The sequence below is a fragment of the Electrona antarctica genome (genome assembly GCF_951216825.1).
Source record: "Electrona antarctica genome assembly, chromosome: 15".
NCBI classification, from domain to species: Eukaryota; Metazoa; Chordata; class Actinopteri; order Myctophiformes; family Myctophidae; genus Electrona; species Electrona antarctica.
This window is the reverse complement of record NC_136796.1, coordinates 32,270,612-32,283,930: the sequence shown is the minus strand read 5'-3', so window position 1 is coordinate 32,283,930 and position 13,319 is coordinate 32,270,612. Positions and strand designations below refer to the sequence as shown.

Genomic DNA, 13,319 nt, shown 5'->3' with positions numbered 1-13,319 from the left:
CGGGCCTCTTGTTTCTTAAAGGGTAGAACCGCTACACTAGCCACCCGGGCCTCTTGTTTCTTAAAGGGGAGAACCGCTACACTAGCCACCCGGGCCTCTTGTTTCTTAAAGGGTAGAACCGCTACACTAGCCACCCGGGCCTCTTGTTTCTTAAAGGGGAGAACCGCTACACTAGCCACCCGGGCCTCTTGTTTCTTAAAGGGTAGAACCGCTACACTAGCCACCCGGGCCTCTTGTTTCTTAAAGGGGAGAACCGCTACACTAGCCACCCGGGCCTCTTGTTTCTTAAAGGGGAGAACCGCTACACTAGCCACCCGGGCCTCTTGTTTCTTAAAGGGGAGAACCGCTACACTAGCCACCCGGGCCTCTTGTTTCTTAAAGGGGAGAACCGCTACACTAGCCACCCGGGCCTCTTGTTTCTTAAAGGGTAGAACCGCTACACTAGCCACCCGGGCCTCTTGTTTCTTAAAGGGTAGAACCGCTACACTAGCCACCCGGGCCTCTTGTTTCTTAAAGGGTAGAACCGCTACACTAGCCACCCGGGCCTCTTGTTTCCTAAAGGGTAGAACCGCTACACTAGCCACCCGGGCCTCTTGTTTCTTAAAGGGTAGAACCGCTACACTAGCCACCCGGGCCTCTTGTTTCTTAAAGGGGAGAAATATGTATGTATGGCTGAATGGAATCACGTACATCTTATCGATCTCATGTAATCTGGTTGTGTCTCTTTCTATCTATCTCTCTCTCTCTCTCTCTCTCCCTCTCCCTCTCTCCCTCTCTCTCTCTCCCTCTCCCTCTCTCCTCTCTCTCTCTCTCTCTCTCTCTCTCTCTCTCTCTCTCTCTCTCTCTCTCTCTCTCTCTCTCTCTCTACAGCTCTGGGTCAGATCATGCTGTATGTGGATGGGATGAACGGAGTCATTGGCCACGAAGAGACTATCCCGTGGCTCTACACTCTGATTGGCTCAAAGGTGACCAATGACAGCCTGTAATTGTAATGCCTTCTGTCTGAAATATTGTACTTTTACTCAACTACAAGTTACTAGTTACTTTGTAGATTTTCATCATTATATGACAAAACATACATGAACCACTTCAGCCCCAAATACATTTCGGCCACTTGAAAATAGCCCATTGACAAGCTCACAATGCGTCGCGACGCCATGCGACGCATTGTGAGCTTGTAGATCTGCTATTTTCACAAGACCTTAAACGTTTGAAAACTTGAAATGGGACATTCTGCACAATGGCTACTTTCAAATTTTGGTACTTTAAGTACATTTTGATACCAATACTTTTGTACTTTTTACATTTTTAATACATTTTGTAACGCACACACTCATTACCATGTCAAATTTCTCACAGCTGTTTTTAAATTCACCACTTAAAATGTTGAAGTCCCTCCACTGTTCTGTTAGCAGTGTAGTAAACACTGCCCTGACATGGGTAGTGGGTGGTGTATCTGTCTTGTACGTGTGTGTGCGTGCGTGTGCGTGCGTGCGTGCGTGCGTGCGTGCGTGCGTGCGTGTGTGCGTGCGTGCGTGCGTGCGTGCGTGCATTGTATACAGCCTCGAAGTGTATTACAGTATTATCTACCTACAGTTCCGTCTGGTGGTGAAGACGGCTCTGAAGCTGTTGCTGGTGTTCGTGGAATACTCTGAGTCCAACGCTAGTCTGCTGATCGAGGCCATCACCACCGTGGACAGCAAGAGAGGTACAGGACACACCACGCAATCTAATACAAACGGAACCCATGTGTCCATTCCATTTAACCTAATTACTGTAAGAGCTGAGACCAGATTCTACAAAATGTCTTCTGAATCTCAAAACATCTGTGGTGCACAGTGCACTCCAACTTTTTCACGTCAAGGACCCCCAGAATTATCTGTATTTGGCTGCAGACCCCCATCTGAAAATATGTTGTTCCAGGGACCCCCCAGAAGCAAATATTTGAGTTAAAAACGTTTGCTGTGGGATAATATATATTAATTTTCACAATCTTTAAAAAAATAGCAGATCTACCTGTACAATGTTTCAACAGCTAAAGTATAACATAATGGTTCATGTGGTTAGAAGCTAAGGTGACACAGATGCGTTCCAGGTCTTAGTACACTCTCAGATTTAAAAGTGAATAAATACCGTAACACTTGAGGGTTTTACTATGTACACGCACACGCATGCACTCGCACTCGCGCACACACAAATTGACACGCTGACAGGCAGACAGACACACAGAGATGTACTGTAATTGGCGGAAGGATGGATATAAAGATATACTATGCTGACTTCCAGGCTCCAAGCCATGGTCCAACTCCATGGAGATCTTGGACGAGAAGGACGGAGTGGACACAGAGCTGCTGGTGTACGCCATGACGCTCATCAACAAGGTAGGCTAGGAGGAATCTCTGCTTTTTTTAAATGTTTTACTTCAAGTGCAGATATACACGTACTAGGTGGATTCTTTGTAATAACCCATTAAGACCTGAGACCAGATTCTACCAAAAGTCTTCTAAATCCTGACATTTTTCGGAAAAACAGTGATACCTTTTCATGTCAAGGTCCAAGGACCCCAGAATTATCTGTATTTGGCCACGGACCCCTATCTGAAAATATTAAAACGTTCGCTGGGAAAGAATTAGATGCGTTTCCAGGAGCTTCCCTGCTTGACCGGCTTGAAACAAACCTGTCGTGTATTGTCTCTCTCTCTCTCTCTCTCTCTCTCTCTCCGTCCCTCGGCAGACCCTGGCCGCGCTGCCCGACCAGGACTCGTTCTACGACATGGTGGACGGTCTGGAGGAGCAGGGCATGGAGTCGGTGTCCCAGAGACACCTGGGCCGCAGGGGCACCGACCTGGACCTGGTGGAGCAGCTCAACATCTACGAGGTCCGAGAAACACTTAGCTGTATGTGTGTGTGTGTGTACGTCCGGCGCGCAGCGTGGATTAAATTATTGACTGGGCAAATTAGCATCGCGGCGGGGGGGGAGTGGGGGCTAGCGCAATTTCGGACGATAGGTGAAAATGGTTTTGCTGACTTGTCATTTATAACAAAGGGGCTTGTTGTGGTTTACTACTAACAGAAATGTGCAAAGGGGGTGAAGGGCTGCCAATGTAGGCTATCTTTTGTTGTTTTTTGTGTTTTTCTTTCTCCCCCGTTTTTCAGAAGCTAGACTGGGCAAGATCTCAATTGACTGGGCCTGTGCCCAAGTGGCCCAATGGACCCTACACTTCTGGTGTACCTTGTGTACAAGCCCCCAGAGCAGCTGGCTCCAACGTTGAAGCCACTGAGCACTAGAGCCCTATACTGGTCAAAGCTGGAACTGCAGGCGGGGCGGGTTTTTTTTCTCCCCGTAATAGCACGAGTAAACCCTGCGCAGCTGGGGTTTAGCGCTCGTTAGCACTTTTGCATTTTGCCAAACAGATGTTTGTTGGCAAATAAAAAAGAATAATGTGGAAGTAGAGGCAGCGTTCTTCCAGGTCCTTCAACACACACACACACACACACACACACACACACACACACACACACACACACACACACACACACACACACACACACACACACACACACACACACACACACACACACACTCCTGCATCACCTCACCCTGGGCCTCCTCCTTCTCCAGGCGTCGCTACGCCACGAGGACGGCGACGACGACAGCCAACCCCCGCCGTCGGGCCGCCGGGACCGCCGGCGGACCAGCCTCACGGGGGGAGGGGGCGGAGACAAGAGGCGTGGCCTGGAGAGGAGGCGGAGCCGCAGGGCCTCTCTGGGCAGGTCTGGACACGCCTCGCCCAGCAGCCCCGCCTCTCCGCTGAGAGGCGGGTCGGCGTTCCATGCCTTCAGCAACGGACAGAGGGGGGCCGAGGACCACAGCGAGAGGTGAGTGAGACCACCGAGGAGGAGGAGGAGGGGTCAGACGGAGGAAATTGGAGTGGGTGATCTATACGGGGTCTATTCCCGGCGGTGGGTCGGGATGGGTCCACGGATACTTTTCTGTGGCTCACCACACGACACAGATATGAGTATGGCGGAGTATGCGGAGCCTCCCTCTATTTTTTCATATACAGTATACAATTGGGTGCCACCGATATTGTCCCTTATCATTTGACCCATTTAGGCCTGACCTCAACATTTTAAAAAATCCTTCTAAATCCTCCAGTTTTCTGAAATAAATATTTTCACGATTTTTCAAAAATAGCAGACCTACAAGCTCGTAGCGCGCCACTCGGTGGCGCGCTATGAGCTTGTAGATCTGCTATTTTTCAATAGCTAAATTATAACAATGTTTAAAACACCAAAAGGGGTCCCCGCCCAAAATGGGTTAACTGTCCTTTTGCACAGATCACGCAAACCTCAGCAAAAAGAAAAGGACAATATCGATGGCCTCCAACTGTACTCCATTGTGACGCCAGCACCTCACCCAAGTCTACTGGCAGATTTTTGTTTTACTTTTTCATTGCCTGAGGAAGGTCCCTAGTGACCGAAACGTTGCTTCATTAAATAAGACAATACTCTTGTGCCGAGCAGATACACAGTGTGCGGGTGTACCTTATTGCTTTCATTTTACTTTTTCATTTAAAAAATAAAATAAAATAGAATTGTATACGTTTTAAAACAAACAAATCTAAGAAATTCAATAAATAGAAATTATAATTATTAAAGTAGCTATAAGCAATAATATGTCTACTTCCTGATTGGTTAGTCATTTCTGCAGGCTTGACCTGAAACGTTTGGGAACCGCTGGCTATACGGGATGCAAAACAATATATATACAGTTTATTTTCATTCATGGTTCCTTGATGTATTCAGATGCATGTGTGTGTGTGTGTGTGTGTGTGTGTGTGTGTGTGTGTGTGTGTGTGTGTGTGTGTGTGTGTGTGTGTGTGTGTGTGTGTGTGTGTGGTGTACTGTAAGTGAGCACCGTGAGTGCAAACGACAGTGACTGATTGTGTCCTAACACTCTGTCCCAGAGCGCTGTCAGGTTGTCTCTGTCCCAGAGCGCTGTCAGGTTGTCTCTGTCCCAGAGCGCTGTCAGGTTGTCTCTGTCCCAGAGCGCTGTCAGGTTGTCTCTGTCCCAGAGCGCTGTCAGGTTGTCTCCAGTCCATGTAAGTTTTGAATGCCATTCCCAAGAAAGGTCAGCGCTGACGACCTTTGTCCTTCTGCCTGTAGTGTTCATTAAATCACATGGCTCGTTCACACAGTCATTCTCAACCTTCGTGTTTTCAGGGACCCCCAGATTCATTATGCATTAGACCATGTACCCCCAATTTGAGACACTGTGGTATCCCAATAGTGTTCATTTATTTCAGAGAGTGTACAGATGGAACCAAATGGACCCGTTAATCTGCACACTCTTGGAGTTACACAACCCATAAGGATCCAATCTGGTTCTTAACTATCAATAATTTTGCTGGAACCCACTCAAGGATCCCTGAGGGGGGGGGGGGGTCCCTGGATTGCACATTGAGAACCAGCGGTTTAACAGTGTGCAGTCACAGACGTGTTTATTTTTTTTAACACCAAGTCACAGGCGTGAAAAATGTAATATACCACGCTTCACAAATGCCAGGCACACAAGCCTGCTCAGTTTGCAGAGGAGGTTTGTTTGTGTTGCTAACTGCAGCGCTCACATGAGTTGAACCACCGTAAGTGATTCTGAGAGAGGGTTAGCGGTGATACTGTCCGTGCATGCAGGTACGTTCGGACACCTGCGGCGCCTCCAGGAGCACGCCTCAGGTACTTCCTCTTTCTCCCTCGCGCTCTGCCCCTTTTTTCTCGTCTTTCATCGTCCCCGCCTCTCCTCGGCCTTGCCCTCTCTCCCCCTGTTCTCCCCTCTCCCCCTGCTCCCCTCTCTCCAATTTACAGCACACATCAAAATACATAGAAATAGTCATCAAGAAAGGAAAGGAAAGGAAGCTAAGAACTTAGCATCTGTCTAACAGTAGAAAAATGTACAGTAAAGCTATGAGTATACAGACTATACACTATAGAGTGCTATGCCAACATAGAATGCTATCTAAATGACATCAATTGAGCCTTATACGCCTGTAAGGTCATCGAGCCTAGGGCTAGTGCTACGGTAAGTGCCACAGGCTAAGATAGAGTCTGAAGAGGTGGGTTTTCAGACTCGGGAGCCAATGGAGGGAGTGGGGGGAGGGGGGGAGGGGGAGAGAGACATGTGAGAATTTTGGCTGGTTGAAGACCGAGCGAGCTGAAAGTGTCCTGCTCCCCCCTCTCCCCCTGCTCCCCCCTCTCCCCCTGCTCCCCCTCTCTACCTGTCCCCCTCTCTCGTCTCCCGTCACCCGCTCTCAGCTTGAAATGTGTGAACGTAGCGGGGTTCTGGCCCTCGGCCCGTGTAAGTACAGCGCAGGGACTGTCTGTAATGTGCTGTTTCTAACACAGCACCGTGTGTTAACAGCATGGCCAGTGAAATGCTGGCGTGTGCGTGCGCGCGTGTGTGTGTGCGTGCGCACACGCTCATTTGTGTGTGTGTTTTATTTGCACATGACTTGAAAGCATACAAGAGGGAGTCAACGGTCAATGGTCACACCACGGCTCATTGAACGACTGCTGAAAGGAAATATGGCCTGCTTCATTATTTACTGTAGGTTAATGTTAATCCCCGTACAGACACACAACAGACGAGATGGACATGCCACACACAGTATGTCATACTCAGACACACACATAGCACACGCACGCTTGCAGATGTGTTATGTTGTACACACACGTGCGTGCGTGCGTGTGTGCGTGCACACTTTTATTGGGTGTTCCATCCGTCTCACACACATGCACGCACACACAGACACACACACACACACACACACACACACACACACACACACACACACACACACACACACACACACACACACACGCAGGCAGGCAGCTTCGGTCCATTGGAACAGCACCTGGCAGTGTGCACAGCAGTGCGGCTGCAACAAGCCTCATCTGGTTTCACTAGGCGAGAACACATCTCGGCGCGTCTGACTTCCAATCGGCCGGCTCACGTGTCCCCCGCCCGTCTCGCCGGCGTACTGTACGAGTGTACGGTACTGTACTGTACTGTACTGTGCGTGGACCCGAGCTGATCTCAGATCACTTGTTGTTATGCCCTGACTCATTTCCTCCCTCCATCGTTCTTCCTCCTCCCAATTCAATTCAATTCAATGGAGCTTCACTGGCATGAGAAAACATACGTTTGGATTGCCATAGCAAGTGTCAAAATACAATAAAAACTGTTGAAAAGTAATAAAGTAATAGTATATACAGTTGGAGGGGGTGCAGCATTGAAAAGTAATAAAGTAATAGTATATACAGTTGGAGGGGGTGCAGCATTGTGAAAACAGAGCTATGTCACATTGCGTCGTTATATATCAGGGTATAAAGCTTTTTTAAATGAATAGCACAAATCTTTTGCAGTCATTTTGGGACAAATAGCACTTTTCCTCAAAACTATTTAAATAGTCTACAAAAGAAAAAACCTCACATTTTAAATGTGTGTAAAAGTAGCAGCTCCGTTTACATGTACAGTAGTTCTAGAGGTCTACTCTGTCCTCTGTCTCTGTGAGGTGAGGTTCAGTCTCCACACACATGTCAAACTACTGTACCAGAGAACTGTCATAGAATTAGAAGCATCCACTCTCTGTTGTTCTCTCTCTCTGTTTCTTTTTGCTATTTTTTGCACTCTATTCTTGCTTCCTACCTCTTTCATCTCTCTGTTAGTGTTGTGTCTGTGTATCTCTATCCTCCCTGTGACCGTCTGACTCTCTTCCTATCTCTTTCATCTCTCTGTTAGTGTTTTGTCTGTGTATCTCTATCCTCCCTGTGACCGTCTGACTCTCTTCTGTGTATCTCTATCCTCCCTGTGACCGTCTGACTCTCTTCTGTGTATCTCTATCCTCCCTGTGACCGTCTGACTCTCTTCTGTGTATCTCTATCCTCCCTGTGACCGTCTGACTCTCTTCTGTGTATCTCTATCCTCCCTGTGACCGTCTGACTCTCTTCTGTGTATCTCTATCCTCCCTGTGACCGTCTGACTCTCTTCTGTGTATCTCTATCCTCCCTGTGACCGTCTGACTCTCTTCTGTGTATCTCTATCCTCCCTGTGACCGTCTGACTCTCTTCTGTGTATCTCTATCCTCCCTGTGACCGTCTGACTCTCTTCTGTGTATCTCTATCCTCCCTGTGACCGTCTGACTCTCTTCTGTGTATCTCTATCCTCCCTGTGACCGTCTGACTCTCTTCTGTGTATCTCTATCCTCCCTGTGACCGTCTGACTCTCTTCTGTGTATCTCTATCCTCCCTGTGACCGTCTGACTCTCTTCTGTGTATCTCTATCCTCCCTGTGACCGTCTGACTCTCTTCTGTGTATCTCTATCCTCCCTGTGACCGTCTGACTCTCTTCTGTGTATCTCTATCCTCCCTGTGACCGTCTGACTCTCTGCTGTGTCTCCTTAAAGGGGTCACTTCACACCCCTTTTGCAACCTTTTGCTTATTATAATTATGTTTGGGAGGCAAGAAACACTTTCCTGGGGGTTTTATGTGGGTAATACTGTATGTGTTTTTATGTATTTTAGGATTTCAAAGTGTCTGATGATGTCATGGACACATGGTCTCACTTCCTTCCTGGTCTGTAGTACTAGTACTGTACTGTAGTAGTGTGTGCAGCAAAGCATTATGTTCATTGTAGTAATCCAGCAGTGAGACCAGTGTCCAAATTATACAAAATCTAAAAACACAACTTACCCACATAAAACTCCCAGGAAAGTGTTTCTTCTCTCCCAAACATAATTCAAATAATAAACGTAATCAAAAGGTTGCAAAAGGGGTGAAGTGGCCGTGACTTGAATGGATATCTCACACAAGAGTGTATGCAATTTCAACAATAGTAAAAATAGTCAATCTACAAGCCTTGATTCAATGTACTGTGTTGTGAGCTTGTAGATAGGCTATTTTCACCATTTGGTCACACAAGGAAGCAATGTAGATATCCAGTAAGGCTTGTGTGGTTAATGTTTTTGTGACGTGTTTTCTATATCCATCTCTTACCCCCTCTGTTTCCTTCTTTCTCCCTGTTTACCTCCTGTTGTTGTGAAATGGTGCCACTGGGGGGACCTGCATGTGCACAATGTTCTCACCTGTCCCTGTCTCATCTCTCCATCGATCCCGCTTTCTCTCTCTCTCGTTCCATCGATCTGTCCATTGTTCTTCCACTTCGTCCTTTCTTCCGCTCCGTTCCCTCCGTTCCCTCCCTCCCTCCCTCCTCCCCGCCTCCGCAGAGAGGAGTGTGAGGAAGAGAAGGAGGAGGAGACTCCATTGACTGAGTCTGACTCTGATGAGAAGGAGGGGGCTGATAGACGCTCTAGTCAGACCACCCCCAGGTATTCTAGGGCCAAATAAAATGCATATACTGTACCTGTATATGTACTGAAAGTACTTTATAATAGTATAACCAGTTGCAGCCTGGGTTATCCACACACATTCTGCTTGATTTAGCCATTATGTCTCCTTACAGTTGGGTGCCACCGATATTGTCCCTTATCATTTGACCCATTTAGGCCTGACCTCAAAATTTTAACAAATATTTTCACGATTTTTCAAAAATAGCAGACCTACAAGCTCGTAGCGCGCCACTCGGTGGCGCGCTATGAGCTTGTAGATCTGCTATTTTTCAATAGCTAAATTATAACATAATGTTTAAAACACCAAAAGGGGTTCCCGCCCAAAATGGGTTAACTGTCCTTTTGCGCAGATCACGCAAACCTCAGCAAAAAGAAAAGGACAATATCGATGGCCTCCAACTGTATGTCTCCTTATGTATCAGATCAGGGGTTGACACTAATATAAGGTCTCAGAGGGACTTGCCGTCGGGCAAGTAGAGGTCATGTTCTACTTGCCCTAAGGTGGGATAAAACATGTCATACCTACATTTTTATACCAAATACCTATACATAGCCATGAATATGACTATGGGTTCACACTTGTTCTTTTTATCTTTTTAAGTGTAGCAACAGTGAAAACAGCACATTATAGGTAAACAGTGCTCTTATTGTTACATTCCACAGACCAGAAGACAGCACTCTGGCCACGTTCAGGTGTTTAGACAGATATCTGGTTTAGTTACTATAGTTACTTCGATTATTACAAAACATACATTAACCAATAGCCGATCTACGTCGCACCGCGACAATGCGTCGCACCGCGACGCATTGTGAGCTTGTAGATCGACTATTTTCAAATGTTTTTTTTATACATTTTGAAAACTTGAAATAGGACATTTTGCATAATTAGTACTTTTCTTTTTGGTATTTTAAGTACATTTGTATGCCAATACTTTGGTATTTTACTCAAGTCAATTTTGAATTCCGGACTTGTACTTGTAACGGAGTATTCCTAAATTGCAGTATACTTTTTCTTAAGTAAAACATTTGAGTACTTTTCCCACCACTGCGTGGTGTGTCACAGTTGTCATTCCCCACATCCATCCCTCTGTCCCATGCAGCGTGGCTAGGAACCCACCGTCCAGCATTCACAGAGCAACGCTGCAGTCCATCACTATCACCTCCAGGAAGGAGGTGAAGACGCTAGAGGAGGAACAGAGGAGGAGCAGCAGGCCACCGACGCTACCGTCGCCCCTCGCCGTCCACCCTGCGCTCTCCTCCGCCGCCGCCACCTCCCCTCCTCCTCCTCCCGCCCCTGTGTCCCCTCTCCTTGCCCCGCCCGTCCAGTCCTCCATTCTCGCTGCGCTGCTGGCCAGGAAGAAATCGTCCGTGGTCATCGTCCCAAACGCGGAGGGCGTCAGCCCACCGTCTCGGGGCAGGCCCTCCCCCGACCACCTCCCCTACACGCCCCAGTCCCCCTTCCACCTCTTCTCCTACGACATGGACGAGGAGCCTTCTTCTCCGGCCCCGAAACCACCCAGGGAAGAGATTCCTGAAAGCACATCTCCCAGGTCAGATTGGGGTCAGAGGGAACTCCAACTCCCATATGGGCCCATGGTTCAGGGAGTGACAACAAGGGGACCCCTCCCTGTCTTCTCTCTTCACAGCGAGCCGCTTCTATCTCCACTTTTCCTCTCCTCACGTTTTGGCACTTTACTCTCACACCAGCTTGAGCCTCTTCTTCTTCTTCTTCTTCTTCCCACCGAGCGTTTTCTTTGACACCTCGTCTTATTCACTCAGCAGCACCTTTCCACCCGATCCTCTAATGGTTTTCTTTGCACCTCTCAGTCTTCTTCACCAATGTCCACTTTGACTCTGTCACGGCGTTGATTATACTCACCTTCACGTCTTTATCTGAGCTCTGCGGCTGCATCCTGTATGAGCTTCTCTATACCATCTGAAAAGCACATCTTTGCCTCCAGCTGTCACTCCCCCTCCTCTGTTTTCACAGTGCACAAGTAGTCCTGCTCACAGATTTAGCATCTAACTCTTCACATTTGTACAGTAGTTCTCCAATGACTGGCTTTGTGTGTCCCTATTATGTCCCTATGTCCCATGTACTGTATGTATGTTTGGGGTATGAAGTGCAATACCGCTGGGTGACCTCAAGTGCCACTTTTGAGCAGCCTACAGGTCCATTCACACCGAGCACTATTACTACTACTACTACTACTACTATTACTACTACTACTACTACTACTACTAGTAGTAGTAGTAGTAGTAGTAGTAGTAGTAAACATAGTTGTACCGCTCAGTTCAAACGGGTGTGATTTTTATTAACCATTTCGTATCCCCGTGGGTATGTAATTATTGGCGGATATATTATATTATATTATATATATTCTTTTCCCCCCAAAAAAACAGATTTACAAACTCACACCGCAACACATTGCAAGCTTGTAGATTTGCTATTTTGTTTTAAATACTTTAGAACATTTTTATGGTTAAGTTGTTAAACATTCCTTTGCTTTTCTAACTCTTTTCTCACAGTCCATTTGGGTGAGTGTACATGCACAGTATGTGCTGTATGTTTGTTGGGGAAAAGGCTGCCAACAATGTGCTCTAATCTTTATGCTAAAAGAGTTCCCTTCAGAGCCCTCTTTGGTAAGGCTCTGTGCTTCTAAACAAATACAACCCATAATGGCTTTGCCTTATGTTATGTCGCTTGTACTGCTCTTTCTTTGCTCCAAAGCTGTAGCATTTCACTTCAGCGTTATTCCACTTATACCCTTACACTAATGGCACCCATTTCAGAGAAGTGTATTCTGTGTTAATCCAATATAACTAGGGTGGGATGGTCTCCCTAGTCTTACACTGAGAAATGTTGACCGAGTGGTCGGGTCGGACCACATGGTTAACAAATGGTATTGCATGAAGCCCAAAGCTTAATATCCCCCCAGCCCGAACAGGGTCGTTTCCGTCTTAGCTCAGCAGTAGAAATGTGTGTGGTCGGTCGTGCGGGACGGGAGACCCCGCGTGTTCGAACCCCATCGGTAGGACATAAATCTTATGGATGTGCAGCTTTTTAAACAGCAGCAGCATTTCCCAGAGACTACTAGGAAGCCAAATGTCACAGTGGTAACTAATAAGGGTCGCTCGACCTCTAGCACGGCACTAACCACATTCCAGTTATGCAACGCAGGTGTTGCGTTCATATTTCTTTCACTGACTGACCGCGTTGGTCAATATGGTGTCATGTTTTTCACCTGATCATGAGAAGGGGGGGGTCACTCACTGCCTCCTTCTCCTGTCTCCCCCCCAGGAATGGAGGTCCCAAGAGCAGTCCTGCTACGCCCACCAACACCAGGTGAATGGCCGTAGAAGTTAGAGCAGGAGCATGTGTCTGTGGACTGCAGTGCACACACGCATGCTCGCACATTTTGATCACCTGATTGAATGCTTGATTAGCAAGTTTGTTAGCAGTACAGTCAAGTTATGCTAAAAGGACGATAATAACACACAAGCCCCAGTAGTACCATACATCAGTAAAAGCCCCCGGTAGCAGCAAAAAGGTATTACAGAAAAAGGACGGGTGAGGGCAGAGGTTAGAGGGCAGAGGGCAGAGGGCAGAGGGCAGAGAATGCTACTACCAAGGAGGTTAGCCAGAGGGGATTGTGTTGAAGTGTTTCCTTATTATCACTCAAGCACTTCCTGTTTTGATTTTGCACCATTCTTTGGAACAAAACATTTCTTTTAGGAGAGGCAAGTCCATGTTGGAAGTAAAGAATGCAGACACTCCTAACTCTCAATCTCTCTTTATTTCTTTCTCTCTCAGAGACGCACGCACACAATGTTCTCTTGTGCTCACACATACAATGAAAAAACAGTAACCCTCTTCCTCTCCATCTCTCTTCTCCTCATCCCTCCTACTCTCTC

General features: G+C 47.2%; 1 protein-coding gene across 2 annotated transcripts in view; it reads left to right on the top strand.

Moving 5' to 3' along the window:
• The window catches only part of fhod3a (formin homology 2 domain containing 3a), a 96,193-nt gene that overhangs the window by 54,323 nt on the left and 28,551 nt on the right, over positions 1-13,319 (top strand). For both annotated transcript variants that reach the window (XM_079523174.1, XM_079523173.1), the window contains exons 6-11: positions 871-965; positions 1,597-1,708; positions 2,287-2,381; positions 2,734-2,877; positions 3,622-3,878; positions 12,706-12,750. In XM_079523174.1, coding sequence (XP_079379300.1) covers positions 871-965; positions 1,597-1,708; positions 2,287-2,381; positions 2,734-2,877; positions 3,622-3,878; positions 12,706-12,750 — 748 coding nt within the window. The remainder of the gene's footprint in view (positions 1-870; positions 966-1,596; positions 1,709-2,286; positions 2,382-2,733; positions 2,878-3,621; positions 3,879-12,705; positions 12,751-13,319) is intronic.